This window comes from Dendropsophus ebraccatus, chromosome 7 (genome assembly GCF_027789765.1).
Source record: "Dendropsophus ebraccatus isolate aDenEbr1 chromosome 7, aDenEbr1.pat, whole genome shotgun sequence".
NCBI lineage: Eukaryota > Metazoa > Chordata > Amphibia > Anura > Hylidae > Dendropsophus > Dendropsophus ebraccatus.
Window position 1 is genome coordinate 36,503,697 of NC_091460.1, and position 24,287 is coordinate 36,527,983.

Sequence of the window (24,287 nt, forward strand, 5' to 3'; positions counted from 1 at the left end):
ACAAGGCTGGTATCATTTCATATAACCATGCAAATCTACAAGTCTCCCTTGTATCCCATAGCTTGTAGCACCCAACTTTCTTCCCTGCCCTTTGCATAGCACAGCATGCATTCTCCGACGATACGTCAGAATACAAGTTTAGGTATAGGAATATTTTTTTCTCCCTGTATATACATTTTTATGAATTACACATGTACAGAATAAGCATCAGTATTGTCCGAGCTTTGCAAGTAAGTGACACAACCTCTGCTGGCTCCTATTCTTCTAGTCCAGTGTGTACCCGAATTTATGTATAATGACACACTATAGATATCTATATACACACACTGCAAAATATGCATTGAGCGAGCGCTTAGGCGTCCGCTCTCGTGTTTTTACATTTACTTGATACTCAAGTGGTGCGGCCAGCAGTAGATCACTGTATTACATTAAGGGAATAATCTTGCATGCTGATATGTGCCAGCGGGTGCAGTAATATTTACTAACTCTGTATATATATGTACACTTCTGTCTGCTTATTCTTATTGTATATGCGATTGCAGATTATGTACATTTTTCACCTGGTGACAATATATAACAATGTACAGAAGGTCCTGTAATGTAAGGGATTATGTACAGTGTATAGAAATTGGGGAAAGTATTTTCGTGTTGCTTTTAGCCACAGAGGAGTATACATAGACAGGTGGGGAATGTAAGCCCGGGGAAATCAGATTGTGCCTTTCTGTTCTTTTCCTCTTCTCGTACTGGCGGCGCGATCGCTACATTCGATTACTGCCAGTGGATGTTGTTCCTGGTAACATATCGTCTAACATAAGCACTTACATCTGTCCCTTTATTTATACCAGGGGATGTGTGGGCTGTTTGTAAAATATTGATGTTTTATTCTGATGCAATTCGACAGTACGTCCAGATTGTTAGTAGGATAAAGCAATGTATTCTCTATGTAAAGTCAGTGGGAAGGTTTGTATTGAAGCCCCTTTAAAATTAAGTGTGTCCCCATGGCTATATAAATTGGTTAATGTCATCTTAACCTACCGATTTTGGCAGGATCGACCAACCATCTAAGTGTATGGGGCCTCCGAACTTTCATGAGCATGTTGGACTTCTATTATTATATCTGTTTGCTCTTGGGAAGATAAGCCGCTGACAATGAGTCCTGCAGGGGCTTACCTCCCCTTCATTGACAACACATGAATACTTGGTTAAGATGAGCGTGCAGGTCTATAGTTTATATATGTGTGTTGTGACAGCTATGTGTTATCACAGGGGCCTTTTAGTACCCAAACTGATCTTTTCTTTTGTTTCCTTACCTATGTTACTGTGTTGCAAGAAGTATTGTCATGGGGACATATAAAGAAGCTTTAAAAGGTGTTATCCAGCATAGGAAAAAAACACAGCTACTTTCTTCCAATAACAGCACCACCCCTGTCCTCAGGTTTTGTGTGGTATTACAATTCAGCTCCATTCACTTCAATAGAACTGAGCTGCAATACCCAACCACCCCAGAACTGAGCAGTGCTGTTTCTGGAATATATTGGCCATGTTATTGTAAGCTGGATAACCCCCTTAAGGCCCTTTTACACAGGGCAATGATTGGTCAATTATTGCCCTGTATAAACCAACCTGGTCGGTGAATAAAAAATAAAAAGCTAATTTTTTCAGCACCCACCATTGTACACAGGGGATGTACTGCCTAACAACGGAGGTGAATGTGGCCGTTCATGTGGCCGTACACTCCTGAAAATTGCCCCTATATAAATACTATTTCTAACGCCTGTCAACTTGTCAAGCCAAATATTTAATAATCACATTTTTAGACCACCCTAAAAGGGCTTCAATATAGATCTGTCCTTCCTTGGACTATGTACAAAATGTACTGTATTATCCTAACCAAGTAAGTCTTCCCTTCTTCTATGGTTTTCTCAGAGCCGTTTTTCTACTTGTAAAAAAAAACTTAAGTTTTAATTTCTGTTAAATTTAAGGGCAACCATCAGCACAAAGTTAGCAATAGTCCGGCCCTATGACTCCATGCACTGACAAACCTGTAGATGGGCTCTGAATTCCACTGGAGATTAAACAGGAGTCTTACTTAACACAAGACTGATGTGGGTTCATGTATCAATCTAATGCGAAGAACATGTTCCATACTTATAATAATCAACAAAGGGCAAAATCAAGTGCCATCCTGCGACATGTGCATTGTTTCCTACGCCTGGATTGTTTGTAACGCCGCCGAATAGGTCAGATTTGATGGTTTTCTTGGCGCTATTGATACATGACTAGGGATGGTCCGAACTGAGTTCGGTTCGGATTCGTATGAATACAAACTGTCGGTAATGATTCCCGCTGTCTGCCCACTCCGTGCAGCGGGCGGATCCAGTGGGAGGACTGCCTGGAAAACTGGGATACAGCCATAGCCATAGGCTGTATCCCAGTTTTCCAGGCGGTCCTCCCGCTGTATCCACCCGCTCCACGGAGCGGGCAGACAGCGGGAGTCTGATGCCGAGCGTTCGGGTTCATACCAACCTGAACCTCGGAGGGTTCGGACCATCCCTATACATGACCCCCAAAGGTTTAATGCCACAAACAGCAACGTAATTTCCTTTTCTAGTACTGTAGATTACCATTGCGTCTTACCCATGTAATGTATGCAAAGCATGCTGGTTTTTGAGACCTTATTTGACATGTGACAGCGGTGAAATGCAAAGCTGGGGTAGTCACATGATGGTGTTGCTCTCTGTTGCCTTACTCTGCATAATGAATATTATCCCTGTGCCTTGCTAATCAGACTCTTAGAACAACCTGCTAGGACTCATGAACTTGATTTCAGTTAGAGCTAAGTAATCTGAGACAGACTGGTTGCTAAGGAAGTAGTGCCTGACAACGCCATTGACTAGAGGCGTAATTATGTGTGTGTGTGGGGGGGTCTATTTCCAGAAAGGAAGACAAAATGCTATTGGAAGGGTATTAAGATACAGGGGTTTGGCTATCGACTGTGGTTGCTAAGTCTATGTATCCTTAGCAACCAGTCTGTCAAATATGACAAAGCTGAATTAATGATATGTCAGGGGAGAAGGAAAATAGCACTTTGGCAATAGCCAATCTCTATCTTAGGCTGCGTTATTCATAAGATTACTTAACTGGTGTGAACAATGAAAGCTATAGAGGTTATTTATACAATGTTAAAGGAAAAGAAGACTAATTTAGAAATGTATGGTACCGAAGACTATTATAGGAATGTATGGTACTGGATGGTGAAGCCTCCTGGGAGAATGTACCATCTTATACAGAGATTAGGATATGGTTATAACCAGGGCACCCAGGCAAAGGGATCTTAGGATAACTGAAGTGACATCTTACTAGGCAAGTGATATTGGCATTGGGTTGCTGTTAACTTGTCAACTTAAAATAGCCATAGACAAGCAAAAGTATAAGAAAGGATTTACCATTGATGGCAGCCATGTTTAGATTGGGATCAGCAAACCTTAAAGGGGTTTTCCACATATATTAAACATAGGCCATCAATGTTTAATTGGTGGGGTGCTGACTCCCGTCACCCCACTGATCAGCTGTTCGGCACGGCTCTGGCATATACAAAATGAATGGCCAGGAGCAGATGACTCTGTTCATTGTCTAGTGGTGGCACGTTAAAATGAATGGGGACTGTGCCGCCACCACTGCCTGAATAGGAACTGAAAGTTGTTAGATTGTTTATAACCTATAGGAGATGGTTGTTCTATGAGCGCGTATAGGCATACACACCATATGAAGGATACAGCATAAGCCTCAAGCTAATTCTCATTGCTGTCTATACAGTAGGTTTCTAAAGCACAATACTAGAAGGAACTATAAAATGACAGCAGTATACTCGTCCGTGTCCTGCTCACAGATCCTCAGTATATTTTCTGTATTATCCAGCATTTTACCATTTCTTTTTACTCATTTCTACCTCTTAATTTAAAAACCAAAACCTGTGTATACTGTATATATATATAAAACTGGAAAGGAGATTAAGAAGCCGTCATGTTTTTGGCTCCTGGTAAAGTGGAATTGTATAGTGCGAGACTTTAGCATTATCCAAATCAGCACTGACTTGTGCTAAAAAATAAAAAAGAACAGAAGTGCCCTGTGTAAAGTAAACCTCCACTTTTACACATGACCATGGAGTATCATGTTGTTTTTAGGTCCAACCTTCTGTGCTCATGTATTTCTTACTGTATCTTTATTGTAATCGGAGCTCTCTTTTCTGATATGGAGCTCCCATTCCGTGGATAGACATGCATATAATAAGTAACATGCTGGCTGCCTGCGGCCGTCACTGGAGGAAGCTTACTGCATAGTGCAGAAGATTGTTTACTGAACGGAGGTGGATGTTCCATTGGACATACCTCTCCCTGAATTATTTTATAGCCGTGTAGTTGTTCTGTTGTGGTTAGGAAAGCAGCTGCACTGCCTCACAGTTTCATACTATGCATCTTTACATCTTTGCTTATAATAAAGCTGTATGCATTAATTTGTTTTTTGCCATTGTGACATGTAACTTTTTTCAATAAGTCTATTGTTGAATACAATCCATGTATCCATGTAATGCAACTTCTGAATGTATGCCTTAAAGGGGTAGAGAGTGTAACAGAAATACACAGTTTTCTAATTCAAGGGTTTGTCCAGAGTTATAGTATTTTTTTCTAGAAACAGCGCCACACTTGTACATGGGCTGGTCTTGCATTGCAGCTTACGCACATTCACTTAAAGGGTACCTGTCACTATGTTCTTCTCCAATGACTTGGTACCTGCAGAGGAACCTGTTTACACCGGGACGTAAACAAGTCCTATTAACTAGAATAGGGCTCATGCGTCTCCATAATGTGGGACGTTGCCAATCTTTACAAGCTGTATTTTCACATCGAACTGTGGAGTGGAAATAGGAATTAGATGCAGTACCAAACTCAAGCCAAGAGTGGGGCTGTGTACAGAGAACAAATGTTGAACAACCCCTTTAAATCCATCTCATGTAATCGATACAGAATATTTGTAGTGCCATTGCTATTTACGGAGCAAATACAGCTGATGCTTTCTTGCTGGGTAAATATTTTTCTGTAAATTTCATTAGACACTTCCTAATTGTACCGCGGAGGTATCAAATATTTAAAAGCTTTCTGGTAAAGTTAACAAGTGCAGAGGAAGAAGAAGGTGCCATGTAATGGTCAGTATTATCTACATAGTCTTAAAGGGGGATATCCAAAAATGGATACTTATAAACTATTGACAGAATAGGTGATAAGTAGCTGATCAGTAAGGATCCGACTGCTGGAATGGGGTCACTTGTCACCTGATTGAGTAGAGCGGAAGCCCAATGCTCAGCCACCGCTCCATTCACCATGGGACTCAATACATCATTCCATGGCGGTCTCAGCAATCAGACCCCCATTAATCTGATAGGTGAAAAGCTTAATTCATACTTCTCCTTAATATTAAGCAGTAATGGGTATATGATAGGCTCATACCAATGCTTGCCATTACAATCAAATATGTCAACAATATGGGTTCCATGGGTTGAATAATTTTTTGGAAAATACCAACCATAGTGATTATAATATAGTAAATCTATTAATAAAGGTAGCTGTGACTCCTTGAAGAATCCCTTTAATTCCTGAGCTCATTTTAGTGCATAATTCCACCTGAGCCTGAGCCTTTACTGCAAGAGAGGAAGAGATGTGTATCTATTACCATGTAGTACAATGTATTGCCTAACTTTGCAAGTTCTACATGTAGTTCTCAATGTGCTCTTCATTCTTATATTTTGCAGGCTGTAGTTTACAAGGTTTCCTAGTAGCTAGTGATCACAGAAAGTTCTATCTGCAATACAATACAAAAGACTTCCTCTGATACGCTATATAAGATATGTCCCTCCTGTAAGGGAAGCATGAGAAGATAAGTTCCTCATATGAGCAATATGAGAAGATAAGGGAGCATGAGAAGATAGGTCCCTCCTGTAAGGGAAGCATGAGAAGATAAATCCCTCATATGAGCAATATGAGAAGATAAGGGAGCATGAGAAGATAGGTCCCTCCTATGAGGGGAATATGAGAAGTGAATGGAGCATGAGAAGATAGGTCCCTCCTATGAGGGGAATATGAGAAGTAAATGGAGCATGAGAAGATAGGTCCCTCCTATAAGGGGAATATGAGAAGATATGTCCCTCCTATAGGGAAATATGAGAAGATGGGTCCCTCCTTTGAGGGGAATATGAGAAGATAGGGGAGCATGAGAAGATTGGTCCCTCCTACGAGGACATACATCCCTCCTATGAGGGGAATATGAGAAGATGGGGGAGCATGAGAAGATAGGTCCCTACTATAAGGGGAACATGAGAAATTTTAGAACAAATTATGCACAGACAGAGGAGGCATGTAAAGCATGTCCCAGTGTAGACATAGGAAGACATTTATCAAGCTGTCGTACACTAAGATTCTATTTGCTGTCTCCAGCATCCAAACAGTTTTCAGATTAAATCTTACCAGAGCATGAGAAATGAAAGCCGAGCTGTGATTGGTTTCTATGGTCTTACTATAATATAGCCTAATACATCTCCATTATAGTGTAACAAATACAAATAATAATCAATTTCTGGAGGAGCTACATGTAAATCTGCCAATGCTGATAAATGTGCACTGTTAATAGAGCTGCCATTTGTGCAGTCACCTGAGGTATCATAGATTATTCTAATGGATTTAGCACATCTGCGATATTACATCTCTACATGATGACTCCTGTCACATTCATTTGTATGTTTCAGATAGGATTTCTCTATTAGGAAACTCTGAGTTAAAGGAGTAGGGTTTTCCATTTAGGAGCTTTTCTTACCAGGAGTATTTCTTGCTCTGGAGGACCCTACATGCCCATGCATTACACCAATAGCCCATTGGTTTTAATGTCATCTATGTAATTTCTCATCTCTCCTGCGGAGGCGCTTCTGAGTAATTAAACATGCTGACAGATTTTCCCAGATCATAGCTAGTGGAATACTTGTGACCAGCTTATTATTAAGAGAAACCTTCTTCCAAACAGTGACCCCATTTGACATGCCTTTGAATACCATTTTATCATTTATGGCAATATACATTAACAGAATACAGGATAGGAGCTACCTATATATTTATATGGAATATTTTTGCTAAATTGATATAATGAAGAAAGAAATTACAAAATCTATTTGTTAGTGAATCCTGATAATGCTTGATAGGGATATATTTTGCTGCCAGAAACTTGCACTTGGAATACATGTAGTTTTCTATACAGGTTAATGTTTGCATGTTCTAGCAGTGCAGTGTTATAGTCCATCGCCTCTTGTCTTCGCTGTAGGAAATATGGCTGTTGAAAAAATTACACACTTGTTTTTTTTGTTTTTAACCTTTGGCACTTAGATTACAGTCTTGTGAGTGAGTCTACAAATGTGCTTGTGTACACAGCAATAAGGACCCTATTCACGGGTGGTTGTCATGAATGTGCTAGTCAGGGTGATCATATGGCGGCCACAAGTTAATAGACAGAGCTCACTTTCCGTTTGTTTACTTGATTTTATTTGCTAATACCTATGCAGAAAGTGGAACCTGTTATTTATGTGCTAAACCCAGGCCCTGTCAACACTCCCATAACCCCCAGTGAGGGCAAGTTGCATAGGAAGCATTTGATCAGGCATTTTGCTGCCCTAACAGCTGCATTTACTGTGCAATGCGTTGACTAGCTAGTAGTAACCATCTGGCTGAGATACTAAAAATATAATTATTTTTCTTGAATATGAATACTTTTTGCAAGTTATATCTCACTGTCACTAAAATATCTGTAAATAAGCAAAGGACTGTCCAGACAACTATCTAAATACAGCTGACCTGGTGGCGTTCAGCTGCATGGGGCTAACTGCTGCCACACATTACCCCGGCATCGGCCATTGCTGGTGTAATGTGGTATTACACAGCACCCAGTAAAAACTAATGGGTGGCCATGTAATATATAGTCGTGTCTTGTCCTGCGAAGAGGGAGACATGCTTTACAGTGACTCTCAGCTCAGGAATAATAGCGCCGCTACCGGGTCCCATTGACAGCCACCGGTGTCTTGCAGAACTTCTAGCTGCAACACCATGTACCCTGTTGATTGATTACCTGCTCAGTCAATCAGTGACTGTGGCGGGACACTGCCCTGGTCATTGATTGGCTGAGTGGGCAACCACTCAGCCGGGACATGATGCTGCAGCTGGAAGAACCAGGTACATGATGTACCCGGATTCCAGCCGGCTGCCATCAACGGAACTCGAGAGCAGCACAGCAGAGGGAATAGGGATGGGTGGGTTTACTTGTTAATTCTTTTCTCGCCCCCCTGCCTGCCATTTTTCAATTTTGTGGGACTTCATCTTTAGGCTATGTTCACACTACGTAAAATAACTGCCATTGTTTTCACCGGCCGGACTTTTGTGGCCAAAACTACGGCCGTAGAATTTCGATCGTACGGGCTAGTCGTGATACTACGGCCGTTGTTTAATTTTGATTCCTAGCATGATTATAAACGGGATGAAACAGGTCATTTACTTTAAATACTGTGCCCAGCCCGAGAAACCACTCAGAAATTTTTTTACATCAAAATCAAGTTTAATTCGGCAGATATAAGTTTTACGTTCGCGGCCGCATTGAAATCCACGGCCGTTGTTGCAGTATTACCGGACGGAAATAATTGACATGTTCATTTTTCACTGGGTAGTTACATTGCATTGCAGTCATCATAGGGAACCTCAAAGCAACGGCCGTAGTTTTGCGGTGCGGACAATGGCCGTTATTTTACATAGTGTGAAAATAGCCTTAATTTGTATATAAAAGATTTAACCTTTTTTTTAAAAGCAAAAAATACCTTTCGGTTACAAACCCACTTGCCGGATCTGCAGCGAGTCTCCTTGCTGCGTTTTTGCAGCGAGACTCGCTGCAGATCCCAGCCCTATACTTTCAATAGCAGAGAAACTCGCAGCAGGGATATACATCCCTGCTGCGATTTTGTCTGCAGCCCGCCCCATTAACCCCCCGGCCGCCGGACATTATACATTACCCGGTCCCCGTTCCTGCTTGCTTCGGGGCTCCCGGTGTCTTCACGGTCCGCCCGGCCAATCAGTGCGCTGCGGCGGGGCAGCGCACTGATTGGCCTGGCGGAACGTGCCGGGAGCCGCTGAAGCAAGCAGGAGCCGGGATCAGGTAATGTATATCCTGCCCGCCCCCCTGCAGCCCCGATCGCCCCCAGCCCCCGGCCGCACCATAGCCCCCAGCCCCGCAGCCCCCAGCCGCACGATAGCCCCCAGCCCCCGGCCGCACGATCGCCCCCAGCCCCCAGCCGCACGATCGCCTGCAGCCCCCGGCCGCACGATCGCCCCCAGCTCCGCAGCCCCCGGCCGCACGATCGCCCGCAGCCCCCGGCCGCACGATCGCCCCCAGCCCCCGGCCGCACGATCGCCTGCAGCCCCGCAGCGCCCGGCCGCATGATCGCCCGCAGCCCCCAGCCCCCGGCTGCACGATCGCCCGCTGGGGGCGATCGTGCGGTCGGGGGCTGCAGGGCTGCAGGTGATCGTGCGGCCGGGGGCTGCGGGGCGATCGTGCGGCCGGGGGCTGCGGGCGATCGTGCGGCCGGGGGCTGCGGGGCTGGGGGCGATCGTGCAGCCGGGGGCTGGGGGCGATATACATTACCTGATCCCGGCTCCTGCTTGCTTCAGCGGCTCCCGGCACGTTCCGCCTGGCCAATCAGTGCGCTGCCCCGCCGCAGCGCACTGATTGGCCGGGCGGGCCGTGAAGACACCGGGAGCCCCGAAGCAAGCAGGAACGGGGACCGGGTAATGTATAATGTCCGGCGGCCGGGGGGTTAATGGGGCGGGCTGCAGACAAAATCGCAGCAGGGATGTACATCCCTGCTGCGAGTTTCTCTGCTATTGAAAGTATAGGGCCGGGATCTGCAGCGAGTCTCCCTGCAAAAACGCAGCAAGGAGACTCGCTGCAGATCCGGCAAGTGGGTTTGTAACCTAAAGGAAACCTCCACTGCCTTTCTGCAACATTTAGCAGTATCAGTCTATAAAATATAGAGTAGCCTTGAGGATACTTTGTACGAGTTTTGAGTTTCATGGTGTTTGTTCTTCAGTCTTTGCTTAAGATGAATTTAGAATTTTTCTAAATTCAAAAGTGCAGTGGTATAGGAATAAGAAGTGCATTGCATTGGTACTGAACACCTGGTGCCTAAAGCTGGCTATTCACATTAGATATCTGTTGGCCAACTATACCGCTTGGCCATCTTATGTATATGATGGCCTCCCAGTTCTCCCATAACCGCAAATGTTGGGTGGAGAGACAGCATGTTGGGTTTCAATTACCAGGTCTTTTTATTTTTTGGGAGTTAAGCAACCCCCCAGAGATGTCTGGCAGCAGTACTATGCCCTCTTCCTATTCAAAACACACACACGCTCAACCAAGTGTGCATGTGTATCGGGTTTGGGTCTATAATGTATTAACTATAGCCAGAGATCTCACTATACAAATGGCTTCATAATGATATATTGGCAGCTGATGGTTGGGGAAAAGCTCTTACTGCTCATCTGACAGCAGAGTGTAGATTAACTGCTGTCTGTTTCCAAGGGCAACCAGCAGGGATTTGAAATTTTGAACAAACCAGAAGAAAATAAGTAAAGCAGTGTATTGGCAAAATTAGTGTTGCGTTGCATGGTCCAATCACAAGATTGAGCTGTGTACACGATAGATCTCGAGCGTTTCTAAGGAGCTGAAACTCCAGAAATTAAATAGGGGACTGTCTATAGGATGTCACAATCCTGCTGTTATCTAGGATATCATATTACATAACAATGAACTTGATGGACATGTGTCTTTTTTTAACCGTATTAACTATGTAACTATGTAATATGACTGCTGGGGTCCAACCTCTGGGACCCCTACAGTGCTCTGCTAAGAAAGGACTGTATCACGGGAACAGCCACCTGTAAAGGAGTGCCTCTATTTTGAGGATCATCTGTGTCTTAGCATTCAGACCCCCAATGAGGTAGCAATGGCATATCCTAGTAATATGCAAATACTTACTGGGGGGGGGGGTAGACCCCATTAGGTAAAAACTAATTCTTTAAACCCCAACGGGACTTTTGCATTGTACAGATAAGCAGATCCGACCACCGCCTCATGTATTGCCAATAACATCTTTTGCCATGTTATTTAGCAACATATCTACAAAGGGGGAACTCTTTGTAACAATATCAGCCAAAAATCAGTACGGGGCATCAGTATTATGTCCTTGAGGTGTCAGTCACCAATGTGTCTCTGTCTATATCTGAGTGTATGTAGAATACATATTCACCATGAAATATTACACGTATAGCAGCTCGTAGCAAAAAAACTTTATAGTGAATGTGACTTGTATCATTGTGGTTACTCCAGCAGGTTTCCCTGTTTACAGGGCACTTCATCGGGGCAGATGAGCTGGTACTTAGATGAGCTAATGTCTCCCGGTAATAGTATCATGCCTCAATGAAGATATAGGGGGAGATTTATGAAAGGGTGTAACTATACACCTGGTGTAAACTGCCCACAGCAACCAATCACAGCTCAGCTTTCAGCTTTGGTAAAATAAAAGAGGAGCTGTGATTGGTTGCTGTGGGCAGTTTACACCAGGTGTATAGTTACACCCTTTCATAAATCTCCCCCATAGTTTCAGGCTCCACAATGATAATTAAGTCAGCACCTTGAAAATGGGAACAGTTTACAACCAATGCCAAAAGATTTCATAGTGTTTGCTGTGCTTTATAGCATTACTGTATAAGCAGCGTCACAGTGCTCCCATTGGGACTCTTGCCTTTCTTCCCTATGCTTTATGTTCTTGGTTCTTATATAGGTATGACGTGTATTTGATTTCTTTTATAGATAACTCATTGATTGCCTTTATCTGGTGAGAAGAAATGATCTGTAGGCACTTAACCCTTTCATCATCTCTGGCTGCGTAAGGGTAATGTGTGACCCTGATGGCCGATGTTACTGTGAATATCCGACTAGCTGCGATGTTTAAGTTTTTGCTGCATAACTTTTCATTGTTTATTTTCTATAGAAATCAGACAGTTACAAATTATATGTATTCTGCTGATGTAAATAATGTTTCAATAAATCATCAAACCTAAATATGTTTCATGGTTTTTATTTAATAAATCTTTTTTTTTTTTTTATTCTAAAATGTTGGATTTAAAGTGAAAAATAAACTTTGCAATGTTCTTATACCATGGAGTGGCAAGAGAAGCATCAGACTGGCTGCAGGGGACGAAAGCAGAATTGTTGGGTTAGTAGCTCCAAAGACCAGTAATGGGGAACCTGTGGCCCTTCAGCTGTTACAAAACTACAGTTCCCATCATGCCTGAACCTCTTTAGCTTTGGCTGTTAAGACATTATGGGAATTGCTATACCTGTGTTTTGAGCCACGTAACTGAGGCTCCACGGACCCTGTTTTTGCATATTTAAATTTTCAAGGGACAATGTATCAATGGAGACTCTTGACTGAGTACTCTGCTGGATTTTTTTGCTGATCTCAGTGATTGATGTGTCATGATGAGAATTGTAGTTTTACAACAGCTGGAGGGCCGTAGGTTTCCCACCACTACATTACACAATGATTTGCACTTTGGCTTGTGCTGCTTTGTTCCAAAACTCGGGCATCCATGCTCTCGATCGCCGGGTGTCCCAGGGGTCAGACTTCCCATGATCTGATACTTATACCCTATCCTGTGATTTAAATTTGCACACCTAAAAATTGGTGGCTGCAGATATCCAGCGGGTTATTGGAAACCCATATTGGAAAAATAGAAGAATTTTATTTTTATTATTTTATTAACAATACAACGTATTCAATAACACATTTTAAACCTAGTGATTAACATCCATAGGATGGATGATAAATGTATGATTAGTAAAGGCTCCACTACTAGGACCCTCACCAATGAGCTCCCCTTTTCTCCTTACTGCATGACCACAGTATAGAGGTGGAAGTGGAACAATGCTTACAAATACACCCTACCATTCAGTGTCTTTTGGGCCAATGGAAACAGCAAAGCACTATACTCCTGAAAAGCAGACTCAAAAGTTGTATGAGAAATTGCATGGACTGGACTTGACTTGACAGTGGCCAAGGTAGTCAGAGTTTTGTTGTTGTATACTATTAGCCATTCGGGTGAGGATGACGCTATTACAAATTAGTCACAGCCTCTACATGACAGGACCTTACCTCTACTTAGCAGTTACTTGGAGATCATAACCAATCATTGTATATGTGTATATAGTTGTTGCAAAATGGATTTTAGTGCATATTCAGTAAAGGCTACTATTTAATGCTATTTCTTATTTTGAGTTTTCAGCTCTTTATTCCAATCTTAAAAAAGCAACAGGCAGAGTGAGGATATACAGTGGGCAGACGCCAGACAGGTAATGGTAACAGCCTGTTTCACGCTCTTGCGCTTCTACGGACCACACTCTTGGACTTCTACAGTGGTCCGTAGAAGTGCAAGAGCGTGAAAAACAGGCTGTCACTATTACCTGCTTGGCATCTGCCTGTGTATGTCCTCACTGTGTCTGTTACATTTTTAAGACTGGAATAAAGAGCTAAAAACTTTGGATGGTGAGTACAGCTTATGTTCTTTCTTTGCTTCATATTAGATACTAGTAAGTGTTATATCTGGATTCACAGCTTACACTGCTAATTACTGACTTATAATGTCCTCCAGACTGCCGCTGCTTCTGAGGGTGTGATATAAAAATCAAAGGGCGCAGGATCCTCTCTTCATTGAATGTGCAAATTCAGAGGTTCATGTACACACAGGGCAGGGTTCTGCTGAGATTCCATAAAGGATCTGAACCACTACCACCTTGTCCAATAGATGTGTGTGATATTACAGCTTAGTCCTTTATAAATAAAAGCTCCAATATCAGACAACCTGGATAAAAGCAATGCTGATTCTAGAAAACTGCAGACCCTTTATCTATTCCCAGACAGCCTCTTTAATATACTCTCAGTAGTTCATAAGACTTTGCACACCATAGGATAGAATCATTTGCATCTTATGTCAGTCATTAGGAACTCATCTTCTTTCATCATCACAAAATCTAAGTTTAGAAATTTTCCAGTATCCTCCCACAGGTTTTTAATGTTAACCCTGACAAAAAACATGTTTCCGGGCGATTCATATTTATTACTGGGAAAGTAGCCACAAAGCATCTCACTTCAACTACCCTAATTGGTATAGACATGTTGCTTCTATTCTTCTTGATACTTCAAGAAGGTGGTGGTGCATGACAAGGAGTCAAAGAACACCAAAGAGAGAATCCCCTCCAGGCCTGCACTAGACATGGCGGTGCATCAGTTTTGGGTGGAGTGTTCCTTTAATCTTCAATCATAACTCTATGGAAGACTACAACTGGACATTAGGAAAGGTGAAAATAAAACATACAGGAAGGGAAATACAGACAACAGCTCTAACAGAGTTTGTCTAAGATACAATACAGTTGGACTGTTTCAGTAAGTTGGACTAAAACTTGATGTGGATCTGATTGCATGTCCAGAGACTGTTTGTTTTATTTTCTTATATTGATCCCTTATGTATGCCAGTCGTTGCTATCAATGTGTTAAAGCAGTGTTGAAACATGAATAGACGGCTAATCAGCATGTTCTTACAAGGGTCTTACCATTACATTTTCCATGGGAGGGGATGGCAGAAACACTTACCTTAACTTTTTGCTCAATCCTGGTCCACCTTTGCCACCAGACGAGTGCCCATGTGACATCGCCATGCAACCAATCACTGGCCTCAGTTGTAAAGTGCAACAGGAAATTTATTACAAGAAACAATGTGGAATCAGCTCACCCTCTCAGCGTGATGCATGTGCTTTAAACTTTCTCCAGGTGAGCACGTAGAGTAATATGGCGGGCCATCATCCGTTCAGAATCCAAAAGAAAGTAAAGGCTCTCAGCTCCATAAAACGTAGTACTTTTATTTCAAATGCATCTTAAAATAACAAACAATAAAAGCATAGCAGCGCCGACGCGTTGCGAGGTATAACCTCTTAATCATGGCAAATTATGTTAGATACTGGTACATTTTTATACTGGTAAGATGCATGTCTCCACATACACACCACCCCTTGGGGCGTAACTAGTCTGGCGTGGAAACCACATGACTTACTTACAAACCAAGGCACATGAGAAAACGAGTAATGGAGTACAAATTCATGTGAATACAAAATATAAATACACATTAATAAATATAGTATAAATCATTTTTCAGGTTTAAACCTTTAGGATAACGAGTGTCCAAAAACAAAATCCAAAAAGCCTCTCGTTTTCTTAATAGCTGGACCCAGTCTCCTCCCCGTGTGGGTTTATTAACCCTCTCCAGAGCACACACTGAGAGGCTGCTGGTGTCTCCTCCGTGGCAATCAATAAAGTGTCTGGAAAAACCAGAAACAGATTTTCTGAGAACCGCATTGTGTGAACGAATATCAGTCAGGTGTTCGCTGATGCGTAATTTCATCATTCGTTTTGTTGATCCTACATATTGTAAGCTACAAGTGTTACATTCCGCTACATAAATGATATGTGTACTTTTACAATTAATGAAGGATTTGATTAAAAAATTACGTCCTGTGTTACAAGATGTAATAGATGTTTGTTTAATAGCGTATTTGCATAGTATACACTAGGGCTTCCACATTTGTAGAAGCCTGTGGTTTTGAGCCAGTTAGTGTTACTTGCGCTTTTATAATCCCGTGTGTTGATGTTGCTAGGGGACAGAATATTGCCTAAGGTTTGGCCCCTTCTGGCTACACACCGTATACCAGATGCCAATACTTTTTCACATTTAGAGTCTTGTAATAGTATGGGAACATATTTCTTAACAATGTTGGTAATTTCTCTAAACTGGGGACTATATACAGTGGAAAAAGTGAGTTGATTTTCCTTTTTACTGTAAGATTTTGTAACCTCTCTGTGGTCAATCTCATTACTAGGGAACTGTCTGTCTAACAGGTGGTACATTCTATCATGAGCTTCTGCTTTTTTACGTGCTCTTTCTATCACTGTAGGGCCGTAGCCTCTAGCCCTTAGTCTCCCTGTGAGTTCTTCGGCCTCTTTTAAATAGGAGGCATCTTTAGAGCAATTTCTGCGAGTGCGAATGAACTCACCCACAGGGAGATTTCTGGTGACATGGTTAGAATGACTACTGCTAGCCTGTAATACGCCATTACCCGCGGTAGGTTTTCTATACAGGCTAGTATTAATGTAGCCACCTTCCAGGGAAAGTTTTAAATCCAAAAATGGGATAGATTCTGTCTCAAATTGATATGTGAATTTTAAGTTTAACGTATTCCCATTAATGTATTTTACAAAATTTTCTGCATCAGACCTATTGCCCCTCCATACCAGGAGGAGGTCGTCTATATATCTCCCGTACCAGAGAATAAATTCTCTGTACGGGTTGTTGATGTTAAACAAGACGACCTCCTCCCAGTAAGCCATAAATATATTGGCTAATGAGGGTGAAAAGCAAGCGCCCATCGGGCATCCATTGGTCTGGAGAAAAAACTGGTCCCCAAAAGAAAAGAAATTGTTGGTAAGTAGAAATTCCACCACCACACAGAGATAATCACACAAAACATTGTCATAATTGCTATACTTGTGTAGGTGGTATCTCAGGGCAACTATGGCTGCTTCATGGGGTATACTAGGATATAGAGCAGCAACATCGCATGAAAGCCATGCTCCACCCTCAAGTCGGGGAAGGTGCTGCAGGGCTGCCAGGAGACTCTTGCTGTCCCTAATAAAACCTGCGGTGCGTTTAGCCAAAGGCTGTAAATATCTGTCTACCCATTTGCACAATCTTTCTGAAAGAGAACCTATTCCTGCCACAATAGGGCGAAAAGGTGGAGGAAAAATATCTTTATGTGTCTTTGGTAACGCATGGAAAATTGCCATCACAGGGAATTCCGGAATAAGGTATCTACCAAATTTTGCATTAAATATACCCAATTCAATTCCCATATCTACAATACTTTTTAGTTTCTCTGTGATAATGTGATAGTTGCCCTGAGATACCACCTACACAAGTATAGCAATTATGACAATGTTTTGTGTGATTATCTCTGTGTGGTGGTGGAATTTTTTTTTCTCCAGACCAATGGATGCCCGATGGGCGCTTGCTTTTCACCCTCATTAGCCAATATATTTATGGCTTACTGGGAGGAGGTCGTCTTGTTTAACATCAACAACCAGGGCCGGTTTTAGACTAGATGTGGCCCTGGGCAAAGTTGAAGGTGGGGCCCCAAATGCTGAAATATTTTAGCAACAATTTAAGGTCCCTATACATTTGACTCTTTTGTTGGTGGTACATGTTGCTCCTGGTGGGTTCGGCCATCAGTGTAAGGTGTATGGGGCTCTCTGGACAGTCCTCTGACAGATGATATCAGTGGACATAGGGGGTCAAGCTTGATGGAAAATCAACGCCCAACCTCTTTGTTCTCAGAGAGATAAGCCGGCATCAGATCTGTATGGCTATGGCTTTCCCCTCTCATAGAGAACACAGGAAAACTCAGATGTGCCAAATTTCTGTGTATGGGGAGGACGGGACCGGATGGGAGAGATAATTGTCAGCTGAAGGATTGTTCAGCCAGCAGTTATTGGAAGTGTACGGCCACTTTTAAGGCCGTATTACACGGCCTGATATTCCGCAGAAGCGAGCGCCAATCTGGTAGAATGGAGCTCGCTTAGAGAGCCTACTACAGCAAAAGCTATGGAGGAGATTTATCAAACTGGTGTAAAGAAGAATTGGCTCAGTTGCCCCTAGCAACCAATCAGATTCCACCTACTTAGAATGTGAGTAATGAAAGGTGGAATCTGATTGGTTGCTAGGGGCAACGGAGCCAGTTTCACTTTACACCATGTTTGATAAATCTCCCCCTATGTGTATATATACAGTATATCATTAGTGATGTGTGTGCAATCCTTGCTGTATATAGTAAACAATATAGTAAACAATAAAGATATATACTACCTGATCATGTTCCCCGGTGTCCTCTCAGAGCGATAGCGTCCTGATTCGGACAATTTTCGCTCCATGTATTAGGGCCCTTACTCAGTTCAGAAGGTTACATGCCGGGACTGCCGCTATATGCCAGGACTGCCGCTACATGTCAGGACTGCAGCTACATTATGGGTCTGCCACTACATGTCAGGACTGCCCCTACATGTCAGGACTGCCGCTACATGCCAGGACTGCCGCTACATGCCAGGACTGCCGCTACATGTCAGGACTGCCGCTACATGTCAGGACTGCCGCTACATTCTGGGACTGCCGCTACATTCTGGGACTGCCGCTACATTATGGGACTGCCCCTACATGCCAGGACTGCCGCTACATTCTGGGACTGCCGCTACATTATGGGACTGCCCCTACATGCCGGGACTGCCGCTACATTCTGGGACTGCCGCTACATTATGGGACTGCCACTACATGCCAGGACTGCCGCTAGTGGTGTAAACACAAGAACTATTTATATGAATTGCATTAAAAAAATAAAATAAAAAAATCACTATAATCAGGACCAAATATTACCTCCATACCGTTATTGAAGAAAACACACTATATATAGGCCAATATTACCACCATAAAGTGACCGCCCCATAATGACTTTATATACACTATATACAGACCAATATTACCGCCATAGAGTGACCACCGCATGACTCTTTATACACTATATACAGACCAATATTACCGCTATAGACTGACCACTGTATAATGAATGACTCTATATACACTGTATACAGACCAATATTATGTGGGCGATCACTCTATGGCTGTACTTTTGGTCTGTATATAGTTTATATATAGAGTCATTATGTGGTGGTCACTGTATGGCGGCAATATTGGTCTGTATATAGTATCATTATGTGGTAGTCAATCTATGGCAGTAATGACTATATATACACTATATACTGACCAATATTAATGCCAAAGAGTGACCACCGCATAATGACACTTTATACAGACCAATATTATTGCCAAAGAGTGACCACCGCATAATGGCTCTATATACAGACCAATATTACCGCCATAGACTGACCACCACATAATAACTCTATATACAGACCAATATTACTGCCATACAGTGACCACCACATAACTCTATATACACACTATATACAGACCAATATTAGCGCTATAGAGTGACCGCCACATAACTCTATATACACACTATATACAGACCAATATTACCGCCATAGATTGACCACTGCATAATGACTCTGTATTCAGACCAATATTATGTGGCGATCACTCTATGGCTGTACTATTGGTCTGTATATAGTGTATATAGTCATTATGTGGTGGTCACTGTATGGCGGTAATATTGGTCTGTATATAGTGTCATTATGTGGTAGTCAATCTATGGCAGTAATGACTATATATACACTATATACAGAGCAATATTAATGCCAAAGAGTGACCACTGCATAATGACTCTATATACTGACCAATATTACCGCCAAACAGTGACCACCACCTAAGGACTGAATACCACCTTATTTTTTTTTCTCACCGTATTGCCTTATATACATAGGAGCTGCAGCCAATCAGCGGCCTCAGTGGTCACCTGCAGCAATTACATAGGACTGATGAGGCCGGAGAATGGCTGCAGCTCCTATATACAGTCTATTCACCTCAACACTTGGAGTCAGCAGTGCTTATACACACACACACACACGCTATTATATATATATATATATATATATATATATATATATATATATATACACACACACACACACCATTATATATATATATATATACACACACACACACCATTATATATATATATATATATATATATATACACACACACACATCCATGAAAACACATTATACAGATTCAAACCATCCAGTCCATACACTATACACAGGACATGTAACACACACTTACATTCATACACATTACACACTACATGTACAGTATACTTACTCCCTCTAGCATGCTGGGTGTAGTGGTGAATCCCCCTCATGTTCCTTGCAGCAGCAGCAGGCTGTCATTCTCACCCGGCAGCCCTCTCCTCCATCGTCCCGACAGCTCCACACCAGAGGAGGAAGTCACGTGCAGAGAGGAGCTGGAGGGAGGGGGAGCTACACACACGGAGCAGACAACGAGCTTAACGTCCTGCAGCCTCTGCGTGACCCCTGATGGCAGCAGCTAGGGATCATTCCCAGACGCTGCAGGACGCTGTCTGTGCTCTCCTCTCCTACTGGAACTGCGGTAGGGGGCCCCTGGGGGATGGGGGCCCTGGGCATTTGCCCTGCTTGCCCCCCCCTAACGCCGACCCTGTCAACAACCCGTACAAAGAATTTATTCTCTGGTACGGGAGATATATAGACGACCTCCTCCTGGTATGGAGGGGCAATAGGTCTGATGCAGAAAATTTTGTAAAATACATTAATGGGAATACGTTAAACTTAAAATTCACATATCAATTTGAGACAGAATCTATCCCATTTTTGGATTTAAAACTTTCCCTGGAAGGTGGCTACATTAATACTAGCCTGTATAGAAAACCTACCGCCGGTAATGGCGTATTACAGGCTAGCAGTAGTCATCCTAACCATGTCACCAGAAATCTCCCTGTGGGTGAGTTCATTCGCACTCGCAGAAATTGCTCTAAAGATGCCTCCTATTTAAAAGAGGCCGAAGAACTCACAGGGAGACTAAGGGCTAGAGGCTACGGCCCTACAGTGATAGAAAGAGCACGTAAAAAAGCAGAAGCTCATGATAGAATGTACCACCTGTTAGACAGACAGTTCCCTAGTAATGAGATTGACCACAGAGAGGTTACAAAATCTTACAGTAAAAAGGAAAATCAACTCACTTTTTCCACTGTATATAGTCCCCAGTTTAGAGAAATTACCAACATTGTTAAGAAATATGTTCCCATACTATTACAAGACTCTAAATGTGAAAAAGTATTGGCATCTGGTATACGGTGTGTAGCCAGAAGGGGCCAAACCTTAGGCAATATTCTGTCCCCTAGCAACATCAACACACGGGATTATAAAAGCGCAAGTAACACTAACTGGCTCAAAACCACAGGCTTCTACAAATGTGGAAGCCCTAGATGTATACTATGCAAATACGCTATTAGGGTATATTCACACGGGCGGGCTCGCAGCGAGATTCTCGCTGCGAGCACGGCAGGTCCTGTCAGTTCCCATACACTACATACTTGCTGCGGTCTAAACGACCGCAGCGAGTATGTAATTATACCGCCTTTAACCCCTTCTGCTCCCCCGCTGTGTATATACTTTACCTGTCCTTGCTGCACGGGTCCGGCGTCCTGCTCTCCCGCCCAGCCAATCAGTGGCTGCGGCTGGGCAACACACTGATTGGCCGGACAGGAGAGCAGGACGCCGAGAATCTCACTGCGAGCCCGCCCGTGTGAATATACCCTTAAACAAACATCTATTACATCTTGTAACACAGGACGTAATTTTTTAATCAAATCCTTCATTAATTGTAAAAGTACACATATCATTTATGTAGCGGAATGTAACACTTGTAGCTTACAATATATAGGATCAACAAAACGAATGATGAAATTACGCATCAGCGAACACCTGACTGATATTCGTTCACACAATGCGGTTCTCAGAAAATCTGTTTCTGGTTTTTCCAGACACTTTATTGATTGCCACGGAGGAGACACCAGCAGCCTCTCAGTGTGTGCTCTGGAGAGGGTTAATAAACCCACACGGGGAGGAGACTGGGTCCAGCTATTAAGAAAACGAGAGGCTTTTTGGATTTTGTTTTTGGACACTCGTTATCCTATTTATATATTTTGTATTCACCTGAATTTGTACTCCATTACTCGTTTTCTCATGTGCCTTGGTATGTAAGTAAGCCATGTGGTTTCCACGCCAGACTAGTTACGCCCCAAGGGGTGGTGTGTATGTGGAGACATGCATCTTACCAGTATAAAAATGTACCAGTATCTAACATAATTTGCCATGATTAAGAGGTTATACCTCGCAACGCGTCGGCGCTGCTATGCTTTTATTGTTTGTTATTTTAAGTTGCATTTGAAATAAAAGTACTACGTTTTATGGAGCTGAGAGCCTTTACTTTCTTTTAAATTTATTACAGCCATGGGACCGACTACCAGGTTAGCCGCTACAGTATGATTTCTGCAGCATAATTTTATTCTATTGAATATATATACCGTGACATTACTTTGCGTGGTATCCACTGCTGTGAAATTACTTTGTGCACTGTCCATACACTATGACATGTATTGTGCATGTACTGTACATTGACATTCCCTTGTGCATTTTTCCTATACTATAACATCACCTTGTGCATGCTCTTGCACTTCGGTTAATAACATCAGTTACTAGCCCTGCACCATGACATCAGATTGTGCTTTACCCCTGCCCTGTGCCATCATCTGTAAAAGTGCAACATATACTGATATGTAGCCCACTGCAATGTAAGACTTAAAGGTTTGTACAGGCTTAGAAAAACACGGCCTCTTTCTTCCAGAAACAGTAAAAACCGAGGACAGGGGTGGAGCTGTTTTTGCAAGAAAGAAGCTGTGCTTTTTCTAATTCTTGATAATCCCTTTAATTTACATAAATTTATGCGATTATCACGTTCATCTGAATTGGAATTAAATATAATCACATACTTGGCAACAAAACTATTAAATTGGAACTTATTTTCAGTCGCTGCAAACCTGCCACATGAGAATCTCACCTTATAAGTAGCCTCGGTCTTGCAGACCCGGCGATCATGGTGCCATAGCAACAAAATAATTGAAGAAATTCTCACTTCTAATGTAAACGGATATTTAATGCAAACATAAGAATTAACACCTTTATCGGCGGCTTAGTTACGAGCAGTAACCTATCTGCAATCACGCCATTGAAGGATGGTGGTAATGTATTTCCTGGGAGTTAGAACGTGGAGAGGAAGATGGATGTTACGCGTGCCGCTATTACATTTTGCTTTTGTTCAGTAACCATTGCAATTTAGAAATAAAACCTGCAGCTCCCGGCTGGGTACCGTGACTAAAAGAAGTACAATAAACTGGTATGAACCGGCTTGTGTCCTAGTGAGGTTGCCCGTGGCTTCAGACAGACTGATGCAAGACAAATTTACATGTCGTCTATTAGAAGCCGGAGAAAGATCCGGCCGTGCAGTTGCTTAGTGATTCACAAAGGAATCAGTACAGGCCGGGTAAGTGTAAGGTTACCAAATAACACTTGTGTACGCCACCGCTCCTCTATGTCATGTGCAGCTCGGTCATGCATCCCCAGGATTTTCCAGAGGTTAGTGTTACTTTCAGAGGGACCTGGGAAGACATCAATGTTTGGTTCTTAGGAGAATCTGATGTGTAACAATAAATATTGATATACAAAATATTGATACCTGATACTTTGTAGCAAAATTTATATTGCATTGGAAAACAAAAGTAATTAACAGATAAATTTAAAGGTAATCTGTGACAGTGTAACTAATCACATTGCCAGATAGCATTGCATGGATCAGTATTATCAATATAGTGACGCTTATGAAAGCTCCCTAGGTCAACTTAAAGGGGTACTTAAAGTTATTTTTAAAATACAAGTAAATTACAAATCTGTTTAACTTTCTGACACCAGTTGATTTAATAGAAAAAGAAAATCGCTGGACAACCCCTTTAAGGAGTGGACAAAAAACGTTTTTATAAAAAAGAAACTTCCATGATAAAAGTTTAAATCACCCACATAAAAATTTAAAACATAAAAAAATAAACATATTTGGTATCACAGCATGCAGAATTGTCTGAACTTTTAAAATATAATGTGATATATATATATATATATATATATATATATATATATATATATATATATATATGTGTGTTTTTGATCCAGGGTGGTGAAAGTAGTAAAATCTACTGTGAGGAGTAGAGAAGATGAGCGACATTACCGAAATCTCAGCATTTGAATCCCGCTGCCTGGAGAAGATGGATGCATTCCCAGGAATGCCTAGAAAACACGGATACAGCCATAGGAGACCCAAGGGCTGCATCAATTTTCTCTAGCAGGATTATAAAAAGATGTATAGTATGGTACCAAAGGTATCACTCCTAAAATACTTTGATTATATCAAAAGTATGATATAAGTATTTACCACGATATGGCTCTAGCAGG

At 42.2% G+C, this 24,287-nt stretch overlaps 1 protein-coding gene across 8 annotated transcripts in view; it reads right to left on the reverse strand.

Moving 5' to 3' along the window:
• Positions 1-24,287, reverse strand: part of POLN (DNA polymerase nu) — a 118,743-nt gene that overhangs the window by 7,325 nt on the left and 87,131 nt on the right. For 7 of the 8 annotated variants that reach the window (XM_069977308.1, XM_069977307.1, XM_069977306.1 and 4 more), the window contains one exon: positions 22,899-23,443. In XM_069977308.1, the coding sequence (XP_069833409.1) occupies positions 23,375-23,443 (69 nt within the window). In that variant the 3' untranslated portion in view covers positions 22,899-23,374. Of the gene's footprint in view, positions 1-22,898; positions 23,444-24,287 lie in introns of those variants that run through there. The other variant, XM_069977312.1, reaches the window with a different exon arrangement.